Source organism: Rhinoraja longicauda, chromosome 1, assembly GCF_053455715.1.
Source record: "Rhinoraja longicauda isolate Sanriku21f chromosome 1, sRhiLon1.1, whole genome shotgun sequence".
Taxonomy (NCBI): Eukaryota; Metazoa; Chordata; class Chondrichthyes; order Rajiformes; family Arhynchobatidae; genus Rhinoraja; species Rhinoraja longicauda.
In genome coordinates this window covers 97,137,513-97,157,903 of record NC_135953.1, presented here as the reverse complement: position 1 = coordinate 97,157,903, position 20,391 = coordinate 97,137,513, and the positions used below count along the sequence as shown (strand labels likewise).

At 44.0% G+C, this 20,391-nt stretch overlaps 1 protein-coding gene across 1 annotated transcript in view; it reads right to left on the bottom strand.

The window, feature by feature from the left end:
• Window positions 1-20,391, bottom strand: part of stpg2 (sperm-tail PG-rich repeat containing 2) — a 279,995-nt gene that overhangs the window by 217,502 nt on the left and 42,102 nt on the right. The window contains exon 7 of the mRNA XM_078411518.1: window positions 1,634-1,741. Coding sequence (XP_078267644.1) covers window positions 1,634-1,741 — 108 coding nt within the window. The remainder of the gene's footprint in view (window positions 1-1,633; window positions 1,742-20,391) is intronic.

The following is a 20,391-nucleotide window of genomic DNA, read 5'->3' as shown; positions in this document are numbered from 1 at the left end:
CAAAACACAAAATACTGGAAGAACTCAGTGGGTCAGGCAGTGTTTATAGAGGGAATGGGCAGATGATGTTTCATGTTGCGACCCTTCTTCAGACAGATTGTTGTAGGTCAGAGAAAGCTGGAAAAGAGAGGTGGGGACAAAGCTTGGCAAGTGATAGGTGGATACAGGGGTGTGTGGGGGGATTTGATCAGCAAATAGGTGAAGTAAATTACAATGGCTAGAGGTAAAAAGGAGACAAAAAGGTGTCAGATCAGTTGGCCAGGTGGGTTGTGGAATGGTTGATAGAATTTTGCAGAGAAATGTGAGGTGTTGCATTTTGGGAAGTCTAACATGGGCAGGACCTACACAGTGAATGGTCGGGCTCTAGGGAGCTTTGTAGTGCGGAGGGATCTAGGAGTACACGTACATACTTCCTTGAAGATGACGCCACAGGTAGATAGGGTGGTTAAAAGGCTTTTGGCACATTGGCCTTCATCAGTTAGAGTATTGAGTATAGACATTAGGAGGTCATGTTGCAAATATATAAGACTTTGGTGATGCCTCATTCAAAGTATTGTGTTGAGTTCTGGGCACCATGTCACAGGATAGATGTTGTCAAGTTGGAAAGTGCACAGAAATTTACGAGAATATTGCCTGGACCCGAGGGTCTGAGCTATAGGGGGAGTTTGAGCAGGCTGAGACTCTATTCCTTGGACCACAGGAGGATGAGGGGTGTTCTTATAAACGTGTACAAAATTATGAGAGGAATAGATCAGATAAATGCACAGTCTCTTGCCCAGAGTAAGGGAATCGAGTTTAAGAGAACATAGGTTTAAGGTGAAGGTTAAGAGAAGATTTAATAAGCATCTGAGGGGTCATTTTTTTTCTCACAAAGGGTGGTGGGTGTATGGAATGAGTTGCCAGATGAGGTAGTTGAGACAGGGACTATTGTAATGTTTGAGAAACAATTAGACAGGTACATGGATTGGACAGGTTAGAGGGATATGGGCCAAATGCTGGCAGGTGGGGCAAGCGTAGATGGGGCATGTTGGTCAATTCATTCACAAAATGCTGGAGTAACTCAGCAGGTCAGGCAGCATCTCGGCAGAGTAGGAATGGGTGACGTTTCGGGTCGAGACCCTTCTTCAGACTGATTGGTCAATGTGGGCTCGTTGGGCAGAAGAGCCTTACATGCTGTATCACTCAATGACTATGAGGAGAGTAGAGGATTGAAATATAAAGCTGGAGGGAAGGATATGGGTGGAAGGGAAACTGTTGGTAGGGGAGAAGATAGAGTGAGGATAAAAGGGAAACGTGGGACTCAGGAACGGGTCATGAGTGAACAAATTAATAAAATGGTGGCATAAAAGCAAATTATGAATTCACAATGTGCAAAAAAAAAAGGAAAAGCATCTTTGACAGCTCTGTCGCACCAAGATTACCTGAGGGAAAACATCAATTAACGTAGTGTGCACTTCTTAAAATAATATTTTCTGCTTAGTGTTAGAAAACTTATTAGCACCCACTTATCTGATATAAGCTAACCTACATAACAAGGGTAAGAGCAGTGAAGTCAAAGCAATTAACACAATCCGTGGTAACGTGAAAGGAATTGATGCAGAGAAGATGAAAAGGCAGCAGAGTTGTTCTTTACCTTGGTCTGAGACAGGAATGGTGGGTGCTTGGGCATGAACCTATCCAGTAGAGCTGTCTGTTCGCTAAACTGCCTTTTAATCACATATTTCGCAGGTCCAGGGAAATCCTTGAAAACAAATTGACAGATAATAGATTAATTCTCAACACAAAACAGAGGGCCGCTAAGATAGTACAACATCTCAAGGCACATAAAAATGTACAAAGTGCTGGAGTGACTCAGCGGGTCAGGCGGCATCTCTGGAGAACACAGGTAGGTAAAGTTTCGGGTCAGGAACCTTCTTCTTTCTCAGAGTCCCGATCCACCTATCCATGTTCTCCAGAGATGTTGCCTGACCTACTGAGTTACTCCAGCACTTTATGTCCTTTTTTTGTAAACTAGAATCTGCAGTTTCTTGTTTCTTCATCTCAAGTCACACAGTTTTGGTACAAAGTCACATCAGGAGATCTTGGGATAGGTGATTAGAAGTCTGTTCAGAGAGAAGGCAAAGAAAATATAGTTGCTTTCATAAAGTGACATAGCCCTTGCTTGCAGTTCAAATGCAAGAAATTGCTGAGAGCTGCAAATGTATCCCAGTCCATCACAAAGACCAGACTCCCCACCGCTGACTTCACCTACACTTCACGCTGTCTTGGAAAAGCAGCCAAAATAATCAAAGACTTGTCCCACCCCGGTCATTCCTTCTTCTCCCCGCTCCTGTCCAGCAGAAGGTACAGAAATTTGAAAGCATGCACCACCAGACTCAGGAACAGCTTCTTCCTGTCTGTTACCAGGCGTCTGTAAAGTCCTTTCACAAGTTAGGGTGCTGTCCGATTCATCTCTACACCATTGCGGACATTGGACTTTGTCTCTGGAACACCAATACTGGGAACTATATTCTGCATATTGTATCTTTCCTTTTGCTTTACCTTTGTAATTGAGTTTGACTTGATTTGATTGTATTTATGTGCAGTATTATCTGATCCGATTGGATAGCATGCAAAACAAAGCTTTTCACTGTACTTCGGTAAATGTGAAAATAATAAACTTAAACCGAAAAAAATATATGCCTTCAGAACATCAGAAATTAGAACAATCAGAACAAGGCACGGTCAGCAAGTTTGCAGATGACACAAAAGTGGGTGGTATTGTAGATAGTGAAGGTGGGTGTTAAAAATTACATCAGGATCTTGATCAATTGGCCAGGTGGGCTGAGGAATGGTTGATGGGATTTAATACAGAGAAATGTGAGGTGGTGCATTTTGGGAGCACTAACATAGGCAGGACCGACACAGTGAATGGCAGGGCTCTGGGGAGTGTTGTTCGAGTAGAGGGATCTAGCAGTACAGATACATAGTTTATTGAAAGTGGCATCACAGATAGATAAGGTGGTCAAAAAAGGCTTTTGGCACATTCATCATCGAACAAAGCATTGAGTATAGAAGTCGGAAGGTCATGTTGCAATTGTATAAGACATTCAGAGTATTGTGTTCAGTTTTGGGCGCCATGTTATAGGAAAGATGTTGTCCAGAGAAGAAGAATCCAGAGGATATATGTTTAAGGTGAGGGGGGAAAGATTCAATTGGAATCTGAGGGGTAACTTTTTAATGCAAAGGGTGAAACAAACTGCCAGAGGAGGTTGTTGAGGCAGGTAGTATTGCAATGTTTAAGAAACATTTAGACAAGCCTGCATAGCGCACAGAACAGAGATTGTCATTGCATTTTGGTACATGTCACAAGCACACATCACTATAATGAACCGATTCCATCAGGACTGTTATTTTATGAGGATGTTACCAGGACTCAAGGGCCTGAACTACAAGGAGAGTTTGAGCAGACTAGGACTCTATTCCTTGGAGCACAGGATAAGGGGCGATCTTATAGAGTGTACAAAATCGTGAGAAGAATAGATCGGATAGATGCACAGTTTTTTACCCAGAGTGGGAAAATCGAGAACCAGAGGACATACTGTAGGTTTAAGGTGAGGGGAAAAAGTTTTAATGAGAACATGAGGGGTAACTTTTTTTTACACAAAGGGGGGTGGGTGTATAGAATGAGCTGCCAGAGGAGGTAGTTGAGGCAAGGACTATTGCAATGTTTAAGAAACAATTAAACAGGTACATGGATTGGACAGGTTTAGAGGGACATGGGCCAAATGCAGGCAGGTGGGAGAAGTGCAGATGGGACGTTAGCCGGTGTTGGCAAGTTGGGCCGAAGAGCCTGTTTCCATGCTGTAAGACTCTATGACTAAATCCTAACAAAGACATTTTAATGTTATTACATCTAAACGGCATAAAATTTGTTTTGAGAAGTTTCTTGGAAGACACATAGAGAATCAAGGAGATCTAGGGAGGAAATTATATAGCATGTAGAACATAGAAAAGTGCTGCACAGGGACAGGCCTATTGGCTCACAATGTCCATGCCAAACATGATGCCAAGATAAACTAATTTCCTCTGCCTGCACAAACAATGCCCTCCATAATGTTTGGGACAAAGACCCATCATTTATCTGCCTCTGTATTCCACAATTTGAGATATGTAACAGAAAAAAATCACATGTGGTTAAAGTGCATATTGTCATATATTTTAATAAAGGCCATTTTTATACATTTTGGTTTCACCATGTAGAAATTACAGCAGTGTTTATACATAGTCCCCCATTTCAGGACACCATAATGTTTGGGACACAGCAATGTCATGTAAATGAAAGTAGTCATGTTTAGTATTTTGTTGCATATCCTTTGCATACAATGACTTCTTGAAGTCTGCAATTCATGGACATCACCAGTGGCTGGGTGTCTTCTCTGGTGATGCTCTGCCAGGCCTATATTGCAGCCATCTTTAGCTTAGGTTTGTTTTGGGGGCTAGTCCCCTTCAGTTTTCTCTTCAGCATATTAAAGGCATGCTCAATTGGGTTCAGATCAGGTGATTGACTTGGCCACTCAAGAATTTACCATTTTTTAGTTTTGAAAAACTCCTTTGTTGCTTTAGCAGTATGTTTGGGATCATTGTCTTGCTGTAGAATGAACTGCTGGCCAATGAGTTTTGAGGCATTTGTTTGAACTTGAGCAGATAGGATGTGTCTATACACTTCAGAATTCATTATGCTGCTACCATCAGCAGTTGTATCATCAATGAAGATAAGTGAGCCAGTACATTCAGCAGCCATACATGCCCAGGCCATAACACCCTCCACCACTGTGTTTCAAAGATGAGGTGGTATGCTTTGGATCTTGGGCAGTTCCTTCTCTCCTCCAAACTTTGCTCTTGCCATCACTCTGATATAAGTTAATCTTCGTCTCATCTGCTACAAGACCTTTTTCCAGAACTGTTGTTGCTCTTTTAAGTACATCTTAGCAAACTGTAACCCGGCCATCCTAGTTTTACAGCTAACCAGTGGTTTGCATCTTGCAGTGTAGCCTCTGTATTTCTGTTCATGAAGTCTTCTGTGGACAGTGGCCATTGATAAATCCACACCTGACTCCTGAAAAGTTTTTCTGATCTTTCGGACAGGTGTTTGGGGATTTTTCTTTATTATAGAGAGAATTCTTCTGTCATCAGCTGTGGAAGTCTTCCTTGACCTACCAGTCCCTTTGCGATTAGTAAGCTCACCACTGCTCGCTTTCTTCTTAATGATGCTCCAAACAGTTGATTTTGGCAAGCTTAATGTTTGGCTGATGTCTCTAACAGTTTTATTCTTGTTTCACAGTCTCATGACTATTATTTGACTATCATTGGCACAATATTGGTCCTCATGTTGATAAACAGCAATAAAGGTTTCCCAAGGTGGTGGAAAGACTGGAGGAAAGACTAGGTGCTGAGAGCTCTCTTATAGCTGCATTAAGGAGGCAATTAAACACACCTGTGCAATGACAAACACCTGTGAAGCCATGTGTCCCAAACATTATGGTGCCCTGAAATGGGGGGACTATGTATAAACACTTTTTATACATTTTGGTTTCACCATTTATTGCCACAGACAGCTATGGAGGCTGTCTAATTTCTACATGGTGAAACCAAAATGTATAAAAATACCCTTTATTAAAATCTGTCAATGTACACTTTAACCACACGTGATTTTTTCTATTAGAAATCTCAAATTGTGGAGTACAGAGGCAAATAAATAAATGACAGGTCTTTGTCCCAAACATTATGGAGGGTACTATAAGTTCTCGGAGCAGAATTAGGCCATTCGGCCCATCGTCTATGCCATTCAATCATGGCTGATCTATCTTACCCTCTCAACCCCATTCTCCTGCCTTCTCCCCATAACTCCTGACACCCTTACTAATGAAGAATCTGGCAATCTACGCCTTAAAAATACCCATTGACAGCCACCATAGCTGTCTGTGGCAATGAATTCCACAGAATCACCACCCTCTGACTAAAAAAAACTCCTCATGTCCTTTCTAAAGGTACGTCCTTTTATTCCGAGGCTATGGCCTCTGGTCCTAGACTCCCCCACTAGTGGAAAAATCCTCTCCACATCCACTCTATCCAGGCCTTTCACTATTCAATACGTTTCTTTGATGTTCCTCCTCATTCATTTAAACTCCAGTGAGTACCGGCCCAGTGCCGTCAAACGCTCATCGTATGTTATCCTAATCATTCCTGGGATCATTCTCGTAAACCTCCTCTGGACCCTCTTCAATGCCAGCACATCCTTCCTCAGATATGGGGCCCAAATATGCTCACAATGCTCCCTAAATGTGGCCTTATCCATGATCCATATCCCTCTATTCCCTGCATATCAATGTGCTGATCTAAAAAGCCTCTTCAACACCAATATCGTATCTGCCTCCTCCTCCACCCCTGTCACCAACCCAGCACTTTCAGTGTAATTCCAGAGCTTGGGGTCCAGGCAGCTGAATGCATTGCTGCCAATGGGGAGAGTGGTGGAAATGGACTATGTTCAAGAGGGCTTTAGGACTGGGGTTGTTATAGCTGATATAACACTGTACAACACTGACTGCTCTTGAAAACTAATTAATTGACTGTAAAAAAAATTGCTGTGTTTAATTCAGTGTACTGAGGTACAGTGAAAAGCATTTTTGTTGCATGCTATCCAGTCCGCAGAAAGGCAGTACATGATTATAATCAAAGCGTCCACAGTGTACAGACACCAAAACCACAGCTGCCAAAACCTGGCGACTCTTACATATGGGCTCTATGGGCTGTTCCTATTCATTATGTGTTTAACCGGGGATTGTACGGATGTATGGCAATAATCTCACTGATCTATATGCAACCAAAAGAATCTCACTGTAATCTCGCTTGGTACACGTGATGATAAAGGAACTATTGAACCAAAGAAACAGATTAAATAGAACGAGCCGACAATGTACACCCATGGAAAAGAAGGCGATCACCATTAGTGATGGAGCTAATGTCAGGAAGGTTCCAGAATCTGACAAAAGACACATTGCAGAGATCAGCGGAGGTCAGGCCAGTAGTAATTTAGACTGACATCTCACGCGTGATGATGCACAGCTAAGCGACAGTCTCTTGTGAGACAAAATACATGCCACCGGGGTCATGACAAGACTCGTTAAACTACATATGGCCTCACCCAACCAGGGTCAGGAAAAGTACAATCAATGATGATAAGTAAGGTATCGTGTTCATTTGTGTAACGCTCGCAGGTCAGCAGTTGACCGGACCGGGTTAGCAGATCATTGTTAGTGACACACTGAGTATTGAGGCAGAATGCTAAAGAACAAGACGTCCTTTGGTATTAAGTGGGCAGCACAGTGGAGCAACTGTAGACCCGGGTGATGTCTGTCCTCCCACATTTCAAAGATGTGTAGGGTTGTAGGTTAATTGGCTTCTGTAAATTGTCTAGCATAGTGTCTAGGATAGAACTAGTCTACGGGATGATCGGTGATCGGAGTGGACTTTATGGGCCGAAGGGCCTGTTTCCGTGCTGTATCTCTAAACTAAACTAAACGAGATAGACTGTGGTGTGTGTGTGTGTGCGCGCGTGTGCGTGTGTGTGCGTGTGTCCATGTGTGTGCTTGTGTGTGTGTGTGCGTGTGCGTGTGCGTGTGCGTGTGCGTGCGTGCGTGTGTGTGTGTGTGTGTGTGTGTGTGTATGGCTGAGTGTGCCTGTATAGCTGTGTCTGTGTTTTTGTGTGTAAAATGCTATTTAGTGCCATTGGTCATGTTCCCTGACATCATTGTGTATATCGTACTAAAAACAGTGTACCTTGGGAGACAGTAATAAATCCTAGGGCAGACAAATTATGAGGACTGTCTTGTGCTATTACTGTTCATGAAGGTCACAAAATCAACTGAACAACGTCAGTGAGTTTAACACAGACCTACAACAAGGAGATGGAACACTGTACTAACGTGGAAAGAATGCAATGTTCCTTCAGTCTCACTGGGTACTGTTCGATTCAACCCAATTGTGGACATTGAACTTTGTCAAGGGAACTGATGCACTACGAAGCCGAGAACTATATTCTGCACTCTGTATCTTCCCTTTTGCTCTGCTTAATGTACTTGAGTTTGAACTGAAAGTATTTTAGACTTTTGACTTTAGAGGTACAGCGTGGAAACAGGTCCATCGGCCAACCGCCAACACTATCCAACACACTAGGAACAATTTTACAACTTAACCAAAGCCAATTAACCCACAAACCTGTACGTCGTTGGAGTGTTAGAGGAAACCGGAGCACCCGGAGAAACCCCCGCGGTCATAGGGAGAACGTATAAAATCCATACAGACAGCACTGGTGGTCAGGATCAAACCCGGGTCTCCGGCAACAACTCTACTACTGCGGCACCCCTTACATCTTTGGCTAATTTCACAGTAGCTATTATATCATATCATATATATACAGCCGGAAACAGGCCTTTTCGGCCCACCAAGTCCGTGCCGCCCAGCGATCCCCGTACATTAACACTATCCTACACCCACTAGGGACAATTTTTACATTTACCCAGCCAATTAACCTACATACTTGTACGTCTTTGGCGTGTGGGAGGAAACCGAAGATCTCGGAGAAAACCCACGCAGGTCACGGGGAGAACGTACAAACTCCTTACAGTACAGCACCCGTAGTCAGGATCGAACCTGAGTCTCCGGCGCTGCATTCGCTGTAAAGCAGCAACTCTACCGCTGCGCCACCGTGCCGCATGGATCTCAATAGCAATATCATTGAAATTGAAAGCAAGCTCACATGGCTACTATTAATGTATTCCTCATTTTAACAACAATTTTTTACTGGGGTGATAAGTAACACAGGCATCATAACACAAAACACTAGAATTTACATGAACCCTTTAGCTTTACAAAACATACCAAGGCACTTAGCAGAAGGGCTATTGATCAAAATCTGCTAGACAGTCGCACGAGGGAATATTACGAGATATTGAAGTTTGGTCAAAGTGATAGGTTTTAAAAAACATCTTAGAAGAAGAAATAGGGCTAGAGAAAAAAAAAATCTATCGCAATATAATGAAAATAGTCCCTAAAGTATGAAATAATTTCAAGAGCATAGCCTGTGGAAAGATGGATCAAAAGAATATTACCATCATAATTGCTCTGTATCAACAGAACTCTATGAAGTAAGATCATTTCGTTTTAACAAATGTACTTTTTTCCGAAGTAATGTGTCTGTTAGAACCAACTGGGACTGAAACCATTCCTGAAACGCTGCCAGCATAATTTGTAGGTGGGTTGCAACAAATGCAGCTATTAAGCGCGCAATATTTCTGGGGAATATCGAAATGACAGTAAGACAGGTAGCCCACGGCAAGTCCTCGGCAGCAGAGCAGCTCTGTGTGAGACAGCGAGCTATAACCTCCCTAAGTAGGACAACACGACCAGGGTCTCAGCCAGACCCAGAGGGCAAGGCTGCCCATAACGACCCATCTGTTAACAACCAGTGCATAACAAGCAGGTTCTAATGAAGACAGATGGGATGAGCCCAGGGTCGACAGGCACCAGGGTACTAATGAAACCATCGAATGGTCACTACCTGCTTCCGTTGACTGATTGATGACCACAACATGAACTTCAAGCAAATGCCCATGACATTATTTGTTCATTAGTCACAAGGAGAAGGGCCAAGAGAGTTGATGGCAGGAGAAACGACAATATCCTTCATCTTGCCCTTCTCTATTTCTGAAAAATGCCACATTTATTTCTACCTTTCGGTCATTTGCAATAACCTTGCTCAGTCTACTTGCCGCTGTTATTCCCCTCTGTTATCTGTCTTCTGAATGGTCCTTCCAGGAGCTAGGGTACTGTCCGATTCACCTCTACCCCATTGTGGACATTGGACTTTGTGGAACTATTGCGCTACAATGCTGAGAACTATATTCTGCACTCTGTATCTTCCCCTTTATTCTATATATTGTCCTTAACTTTCAGTGATTGTATGTATGTATGGTATATCTGACCTGTTTGCATCTGATAGCATATAAAACAAAACTGGTCACTGCACCTCGGTACATTTGACAATGGTAAACTTAAACCTTTGCGAATAGTCTGCTCCTTGTAAGCACTTAAGGCTGAAAAAAGTAGCAATGACTTGGTGAATGGAAGGCTGTAACAACATGAACTATATTCCACACAAGATTAATTAAATGATCAGGTAACTTAAGGCCAATTAATGTCAAGAAGGGTCCCAGTCCAAAACACCACCATCGCCTACATCGCCTATCCATGGTCACCAGAGATGTTGCCTGACACACTGAGTTACTCCAGAACATTGAGTCTTTGACAAATTTGTAGCAATCAGTGGGAAACCATTTCACTAAGCATTTCAACAACATTTTGGGAACATTTTCGGGACATTCACACACCATTAATTCACACCCCATTACAGAAAGCAACTGTGGCTGTCCCTTAGCTAATGTTGAGAAGGAAAGGCATTTTTTTTTTTAGACTTTGTGCAGTCAAAATGAATTTGAACATACATTCTGTTAACGCTCTAGAGTCATAAAGTCAGACAGCATGGAAACAAGCCCTTCGGCCCAACTTACCCACACCAACTAACATGTCCCATCTATGCGAGTCCCACCTGCCTGCAGTTGGCCCATATCCCTCTAAACCTGTCCTATCCATGTACCTGTCTAACTGTTTCTCAAATGTTGCGATAGTACCCAGCCTCAACTACCTTCTCCAGCAGCTCATTCCAAACACCCACCATCCTTTGTGCAAAAATGTTATCACTCAGGATCCCATTAAATCTCTACCCCCTCGCCTTAATCCTATGTCCTCTGGTTCTCGATTCCTCCACTCTATGCAAAAGACTGGACTGGAATGTGGGTGGAGACCAGAGTGCCCGGAGGGAACCCATGGGGTCACAGGGAGAATGTGTAAATTCCACACAGGTAGCACGAAGGTCAGGATTGAGCCTGGGTTACTGGAGCCATGTGGCAGTGGCTCTACCAGCTGCGCCACAGTGACGCCCTTTTACCGATGTGGAAGGACGTGTGTAGCAAGTGCACGAAAACATCTCTGTAAATCATACACCAACCTACACTTGTGTCTCTCCTCCCGGACTGGAATCTAGGAAATTCCTTACTCATAGGACAGCTGGAGCACTTTCACCGGAAAGCAGTAGTGGTTCCAGATGTCACATTATCTTTGAGGTGTGATCAATAAAGTTGGCTTCAGCATCCCAACATCGCCCAACCAATAAAATAATTATAAAATATATACACAAGGAACTTCAGATGCTGAAATTGGAACCATCTTGAAACATCCTATCACCAACTAGAGAGCAGTCCCAAGCTACCATCTACCTCATTGGAGACATATTCTGTTTACATATTCTGTTATGCTGCAGCAAGTAAGAATTTCATTGTTCTATCTTATAATCTTTCCACTGACTAGATAGCGTGCAACAAAAAAGCTTTTCACGTGACACTAAAGTAAACTAAACTAAAGCAAACAAAAGCTTTTCACTGTTACTCAATACACATGACAACTAAATCAAAATAAACCTAAACTAAACTAAAAAAAACTAAACATTCTTGAAATCTTGAGAAACTCAGCAGGTCAGGTAGCATCTGTGGAGACATTTTGAGTTGGGATCAAACCAATAAGTCATTTATCGATGTTCTCCAGAGATGCTGCCTGACACACTGAGTTAGTCCATCACTTCGTGTTTTAATGAAGCACAGGAGGCTGAAGAGCAATCTTATTGTGGTGTATAAATTCCTAAGGGGAATAGATAGGGTCAATGCATGGTCTTTTTCCCAGGGTAAGGGAATCAAGAATCAGAGGAGATAGGTTTATGGTGAGTGGGGCAAGATTTAATAGGAATCTAAGGGGGAATTTTTTCATGCAGAGGATGATGGGTATATTGAACGAGCTGCCTGAGAAGGTAGTTGAGGCAGGTACTGCAACAGCAATTAAGACACTTGGACAGATACATGGTTTGGAAAAGTTTAGAGAGATATGGGCTGAACATGGGCAAGTAGGACGAGCTTAGATGGGCCACCTTGGTTGGCATGAACAAGTTGGGCTGAAGGGCCTGTTTCAATGCTGTATGACTCTATGATTTTCTACTTTGAATTGCACAACAATCTTGCATCATTCTGCTGCTTTCCACATATTTACTGTTTTACGTATCATTACTTGTATTACCACTTTCAGGGAACTATGGACTTGAGCTCCAAGGTCCATCTGTTCACCAAAATGTTTTCACTGTTCTAACATTTACTATATTTGTCCTACCACTAATTGAGTTCTCAAAATGCATCACCTCCTACTTGTGTAGGAAGGAACTGCAGATGCTGGTTTACACCAAAGATAGACACAAATTGCTGGAGTAACTCAGCGGGTCAGGCAGCATTCCTGGAGAAAAGGAATAGGTGACCTTTTGGGTCAAGTCTGAAGAAGGGCCTCAACCCAAAACGTCGTCTGTTTCCTTTTCTCTAGAGAAGCCGCCTGACCCGCTGAGTTACTCCAGTATTTTGTCTCACCTCATACTTGTTAGTTTTAAATTCCCTCTGCCAACTCTCCACAGCTTTTTATCTGATGGATATCCTGCTATAGCCTTAGGCATACTTCCTCATTATCCACAACATCAATGTTCTTCATATCATCCATTGCAGTTAGTTTAGCTTAATTTAGTTTAGAGATACAGTGTGGAAACAGGTCCTTCAGCCTACGCCGTGTCCACACTGACCAGTGATCACCCGGTACACTAGCACTATCCTACCTACTAGGGACAACTTTACTATTTTTACCAAAGCCAATTAACCTAGAAGCCCGCAGGTGTGGGAGGAAACCGTAGGAAACCCCTGCAGTCACAGGGGAACCCCACAAACTCCATACAGACAGCACCCATAGTCAGGATCGAACCTGGGTCTCTGGCGCTGTAAGACAGCAACTCTACCGCTGCGCCACTTGTTCTAGTTCCAATGTATTCTTAAACCAATAAAGGCTTTGTTCTTCGGGAGAAAAAAAACAAAGAACAAGGAATGATGCAAGAACTCCCGGCTGGGCTCTTTTCAAGGCATTAAACCATTTAAAGGGCACAACTGGTAGAGCCGCTGCCTCACAGCGCCAGAGACCCAGTTTAATCCTGACCTCAGGTGCTGTCTGTGTGCAGGTTGCACGTTCTTCCTGTGACTGCGTGGGTTTCCTTCGGGTGCTCCAGTTTCCTGCCACATCCCAAAGATGTAGGGGTTTGTAGGTTATTTGGCTTCTGTAAATTGTCCCTAGTGTGTAGGATAGAGCTAGTCTATGAGGTGATCACTGCTCAGTGTGGACACAGTGAGTCAAAGGACCTGTTTCCACACTGTATTTCTAAAGTTCAAAGTAAAGTGTTAGACCATTTAAAGAGTAGGACAGTGGCACAACTGGTAGTGTTGCTGCCTCACAGGGCCAGTGATTCTAACCTCAGATGCTGCCTGTGTGGAGGATGCACATTCTCCCTGCATGCATTTGCATCTGCATGCATTTCCTCCGGGTGATCCATTTTACTCCCACATCCCAAAGACGTGGGAGTTTGTAGCAAAATTGGCTGCTGTAAATTGCCCCCTAGTGTGTAGGGAGTGGATGAGAAAGTGGGATAAAATAGAACTAGTTGAATGGTCAGCATGAACTCAGTGGCCAAAGGGCCTGTTTCCATGCTGTATCTTTAAACTAAACCAAGTGAAATCAGACTCAAAGCAAAATAAATATTTGCATGTTTAAATGTTCCAGGAAGACCAAAGGGAATTTTTTCTCCTACGCAAAGGATATCAAATTAATACCATGAGATTAATTTCTGCTTTAATAATTAATACTCTAATTCCAAATCTGTAGCTTGGTGTCACAGCAGGGGGTAGAGCCACAACAGACTGTGATATAACAGCAAGTTTTTTTTTTGTTATTTTATCTGTAATTAGATTGGCATATCAAGGGTATTCAAATTGGCTTGTCAGTACAGAGATGGATTTGAAAGAGTTTTAAAACAAGCCAAAATAAATGGCTTACTGTTGCAATGAAGCAATTAGCTTCACACATTCTGAAACAGAAGAGCACCATTTTGTCTTTGTGACTGAACTCGGCTGCAGAATAAAGTTAGCTACTCATTTTCCCTTGGCAGTAACGACCTAATGAAGAATATGTTTGGGTTTTCATTTGGGTAACCTACAACCCAATGGTATGGACGTTGAATTATCCAATTTTAGGTAATTTCCCCTCTCCCTTTTCCCCTCATATACCCTTCATTCTTTCCCCCATATCCTCCCCCCCCCCACTTCTTTCTCCCACTTCCCTGTGCCCCACCTGGACCCGCACCTATTTCTCCCCCTCCCCTCCCATGTAAATTCCTTCCTCTAGCTTCACAATTCCCAGCTCTTTAATCCTTTTGTCCCACACCTGTTTTTTATCATCTCTGGCCTTTGTCCAACTATCTGCCTATCAAAAAACCCTTATCTGTTTCACCCTATTGCCTGCCTTGCTTTGTCCTGCTTCTCCTCTCTTCTAGCTTTATCCACCCCCCCCCCCCTCCCGCGCCTACAATCAGTCTCAAGTAGGATCCCATTACGAAACCTTACCTATCCATGGTCTCCAGAGTTGCTGCCTGACTCACTGAGTTACTACAGTGTTTTGTGTCTTCTTATGTAAACCAGTATCTGCAGTTCTTGTATCTACAAGAATATATTGTGCCCTGTGTACCAAATCGATAATCAGTCTGCAGTTCATAAATATTCTGGAGATGTGCCAAAAGCAGGTAAACCCAACAAAAATCCAATTTTTACATCTACACATACATCTGCACACACATCTGCATCCAGCATACACAGGGAGGATGTGGAGGCTTAGAATGATGACTGGATTAGAGGGTATTAGATGACTGGATTAGAGGTTGGACAGACTTGGATTGTTTTCTCGGGAACCTCCCCACCAGAGGTTGAGCGGAGCTCTGATACAAGTATATAAAAATGATGAGAGGCAAAGATAGGGTAGACAGTGAGAACCTTTTTCCCAGGGTGGAAATATCAAAGACTGGAGGGCAGAGCTTCAAGGTGTGTAGGGCAAAGTTTAAAGGAGATATGCAGGGCAAGATTTTTAGAAGGTAGTGGGTGCCTGGAACATGCTGCCAGGGGTGGTGGGTGCCTGGAACATGCTGCCAGGGGTGGTGGGTGCCTGGAACATGCTGCCAGGGGTGGTGGGTGCCTGGAACATGCTGCCAGGGGTAGTGGGTGCCTGGAACATGCTGCCAGGGGTGGTGGGTGCCTGGAACATGCTGCCAGGGGTGGTGGGTGCCTGGAACATGCTGCCAGGGGTGGTGGGTGCCTGGAACATGCTGCCAGGGGTGGTGGGTGCCTGGAACATGCTGCCAGGGGTGGTGGGTGCCTGGAACATGCTGCCAGGGGTGGTGGGTGCCTGGAACATGCTGCCAGGGGTGGTGGGTGCCTGGAACATGCTGCCAGGGGTGGTGGGTGCCTGGAACATGCTGCCAGGGGTGGTGGGTGCCTGGAACATGCTGCCAGGGGTGGTGGGTGCCTGGAACATGCTGCCAGGGGTGGTGGGTGCCTGGAACATGCTGCCAGGGGTGGTGGGTGCCTGGAACATGCTGCCAGGGGTGGTGGGTGCCTGGAACATGCTGCCAGGGGTGGTGGGTGGAAGCAAATATGTCTGTGCCATTCAAGATGCTTTTTGATAGGCACACAGATATGCAGGAAATAGATGGATACATGCAAGCAGAGGAGATGAATCTTAACATCATGTTCGGTATGGGCATTGTGGGATGAAGGACCTGTGCTGTACTTTTCTACAAACAAGCACAAAAACAGTCCAGTCGTTTAGGGTTATGCTTTACATGAGCAAATAAACTAAAGGAGGTTTACAGAAGATGTGTGGGAATGTTTTTTTAGGTGGGTGCCTGGAACGTGTTGCCGGGCGTGGTGGTGGAGACAGGTGCAATAGTGGTATTTAAGAGACTTTTGGTTAGGCACAAGGACATACAGGGAATGGAGAGATATGGATTTAGACTTTAGAGATTATAATTATGACTTTAGGATTATGTGCAAGCAGATAGGAGTTGGTTTTGGCATCACGTTCGGCACATACATTGTGGGCTGAAGGGCCTGTTCTTGCACTGGACTGTTCCATGTTCTGTAAACAGGCATGGAAACGTACTCAATGTTCATGTTTATGCTTTAACAATAAACTAAAGTTTGCCTACAGCCAACGCAACTTTGTGTCATACATGTGAATATATTTGATCTGTGCAAACATGTACTTCAAAACTTTGTACAGTGACCGTATTTCAGACAGGATTTAAGTGATGGTCTCGGAACACCTTTCCTTGCTTGGGAATCGGTCTTCTAATCCATCAGACTATGCACCATGATCTCTTAAAGGTCATTGGCATCGTCGTGCAATGCCAACACTATTCATCAGGACCCATCTCCTTATGCTGGTGCATGCAAATTACTTTCATCTGAAAAGCACTTCTGGCAGAAGAGAAACAAAATAAAAAAGGCAATAGTTCTCATATCCATTGTCATAGTTTAATGCTGTGCAGATCGAAACCTGAAACTGTCACCTATTGTAATATTATGGAAGGGCTTTGTTTAATTATATGGAACACACAGTTATTCAACAATGCGCTATTCAAAACTAGATGGAATAAAATAGGTCAAACTTAGTCAACACGATATAAAGAGCACGTGGATATATTTTCCTCATCTTTCTGGATAAAATACTGTGCATTGCAAACTTTCGGATTCTCTGTGTTCCTTACACCTTTATTGTTAAACATAAATATTCATCAATCGGCTGGAGGAACTCAGTGGGTCAGACAGCATCTGTGGAAGGAATGAACAGACTATGTTTCGTGTCAGGACCTTTCTTCAGTTTAACCCAAAACTACCTCATCCGACAGCTCATTCCATACACCACCACCCACTTCCCCTTCCACCTTAAACCTATGTCCTCTGGTTCTTGATACTCCTACTCTGGGTGAAAGACTCTGCATTCACCTTCTCTGTTCGCCCCATGATTTTATACACCTCCATAAGATCACCCCTCAGCCTCCTGTCTTCCAAGGAATAAAGTCCTAGCCTGTCCCACCTCTTCGTATAGTTCAGGCCCTCAAGTCCTGGCAACATCCTCATAAATCCTGTCCGCACTCTTTCCAGCTGAATTATATCATTCCTCGTGTTTGCAGACTCCAACACAGAGGATGTTTCAGTATTTGCCAAAGCTAAGCAAAATATTATTTTTGTCAGCAAAAGTTATATCAGATAAACTTTGATTTTAAAAATTATTTGAAGATTATTGGGGGCACAGTATTGGAGCTAGTAGAGCTGCTGCTTCATAGCACCAGAGACTCATGCTTGATCACAACCTCAGGTGCTGCCTGTGTGGAGTTTGCACGTTCTCCCTGTGACTGTTAGGGTTTCCTCACGCATCCAGTGCTCCAGTTTCCTCACACATCCCAAAGTCATGCGGGTTTGTAGATTAATTGGCCTCTGCAAATTGCCCCCAGTGTGTAGGGAATGTATGAGAAAGTGGGATAATACAGAACTAGTGTGAACTAGTGATTGATGGTCGGCATGGACTTGGTAGACTGAAGGATTTGTTTCCATGTTGCATCTTTCAATCAATCAATCAAGCAAGTCTGCTTAATCAATGTCAATTCTTTTAATCATTTCTGAAATATAACCTGAAACAGACGCAGACATTTAGATCCGAATCGACTCAAGTCTTTTGTGTGATTCAAACTCATTAGAAGTGTGAGAGGGAGGGTGTCACCAAGGTCTCATTAGTGCGATGATGGCTCATTAGAAGACATCGTGTTTTCAATTGTGCAACCCGCCAACACTATATTTTACAGATATTAAATAATTTTCAAAAGGCCTTCAATAACCGACCAATTGTTCTTTTCTGCCTAAGTTTAGTTTAGTTTAGAGATAGAGCATGGAACCAGGCCCTTCAGACCACCGTGACCACTCCGGCCATCCATCACCCGTCCGCACAAATTCAAAGTTATTATCCCACTTTCACATCCACCTCCTACGCACTAGGGGTAATTTACAGAGGGCCAATTAACCTACAAATCTGCACCTCATTGGGATGTGGGAGGAAACCAGAGCACCCGGAGGAAACCCACACGGTCACTGGAAGAACATGCAAACTCCGTACAGAGAGCATCCTTAGTCAGGATTCAACCCGGGTCTCTGGCGCTCTAAGGCAGCAACTCTATTGCTGCACCACTATGCTGCTGTGCCGCCCTCTATTGCTGCACCACTATGCTGCTGTGCCGCCCTCTATTGCTGCACCACTATGCTGCTGTGCCGCCCTCTATTGCTGCACCACTATGCTGCTGTGCCGCCCTCTATTGCTGCACCACTATGCTGCTGTGCCGCCCTCTATTGCTGCACCACTATGCTGCTGTGCCGCCCTCTATTGCTGCACCACTATGCTGCTGTGCTGCCCTCTATTGCTGCACCACTATGCTGCTGTGCCGCCCTCTATTGCTGCACCACTATGCTGCTGTGCCGCCCTCTATTGCTGCACCACTATGCTGCTGTGCCGCCCTCTATTGCTGCACCACTATGCTGCTGTGCCGCCCTCTATTGCTGCACCACTATGCTGCTGTGCCGCCCTCGAAACATTATCTATCCATTCCCTCCACGGATGCTGCCTGATCTGCTGAGTTCTTCCAGAACTTTGCACTTCAACTTGTTACTTTTCAGGGAAGTAACAAGTGCAGCACATCTACTGAAGAGTTTTGTAAATCCCTGTTATACTGTAGACACCATAATAAAGCAAGAGGGGGGATTGACATGGAATTGCAGGAAAGGTTTCAGGAAGTTGCTGAGAGTGGAAAGTTTTACTTTCTCTTTAGAGTCTACAGTACTCACCTGAGACAACTTGGCATTAACACCAACTGGGGCCCCACATTGAGCTTGTTCAGTTATTGTGGACGGGGGTGAGGTAGGTTTTTTAAACCCCTGCACAACTTTCCATCTCCAGTGACAGTTAACACAGATTGGCCTGAGCTGGGGTGGGGGGGAGGGGGAGGCGGAAGGTGGGTGGACCTCCTGTAAATGCCCGAGCCAGCACACCCTCACTAACACTCGCATGCTTCCACTCATACACCCTCACATGTACACATACTCACACTCATACACACATGCTCACGCACATATACACCACACCCACACACACACACTCTCACTCACAAACATACACATGCTCACACACATACACACCCGACTAAGGGAGCGGATGAGAAAATGGGATAACATAAATAACATTGAAAAAATAACATTGAACTAATGTGAATGAGTCATCGATGGTCGTTGTAGATGGTGATTTCCATGCTTTATCTCTTAACTAAACTAAACTTAGGCAGTACAGTGGCACAGCGATCGAGATGCTGCCGAGCGCCAGAGGCTTGGATTTGATCCTGACCTCGGGTGCTATCTGTGTGTGGAGTTTGCACGTTCTCCCTGTGACTGCGTGGGTTTCCTCCAGGTGCTCTGGATTCCTTCCACATCCCAAAGGCATGTAGGTTTGTAGGTTAATTAGCTTCCTTAAAAATTGTTAATGGTTCCTAGTGTAGGATAGGGCTGGTCTGCAGGGTGATCGATGGTTGACGCGGACTCGGCTGGCCGAAGGGTCCATTTCCACACTGTATCTCTAATCTAAACTGACAACATCACTCATTTTAACCAATTCTTAATGTGCACACGGCACAATCCCCAGATTTATTATTTCATGTCACGGATAGACTAGCTTTTTATATTTTGACAGAGGCCATTGGAATTCATGACATGGATGACATTTATGAAATAAATACCGGCAGTAATATAGCAAATTGTCTTTGGCTGGTACGTGACAGGCAGGATCATGTTACCTGCTCAAGCCGTTCTGTAACAGAGTTAGAAATGCGAGTAAAATCTCGATAACATACCGCCAGAAAGGGATAAAGAGGAAAGGAGAGCAATTACATAGATAAATAGACAATAGGTGCAGGAGGAGGCCATTCGGCCCTTCGAGCCAGCACCACCATTCAATGTGATCATGGCTGATCATTCTCAATCAGTACCCCGTTCCTGCCTTCTCCAAATATCCCTTGATTCCGCTATCATTAAGAGCTCTATCTAACTCTCTTTTGAATGCATCCAGAGAACCGGCCACCACTGCCTTCTGAGGCAGAGAATTCCACAAATTCACAACTCTCTGGATGAAAAAGTTTTTCCTCATCTCTGTTATAAATGGCCTACCCCTTATTCTTAAACTGTGGTCCATGGTTCAGGACTCACCCAACATTGGGAACATGTTTCCTGCATCTAGCGTGTCCAA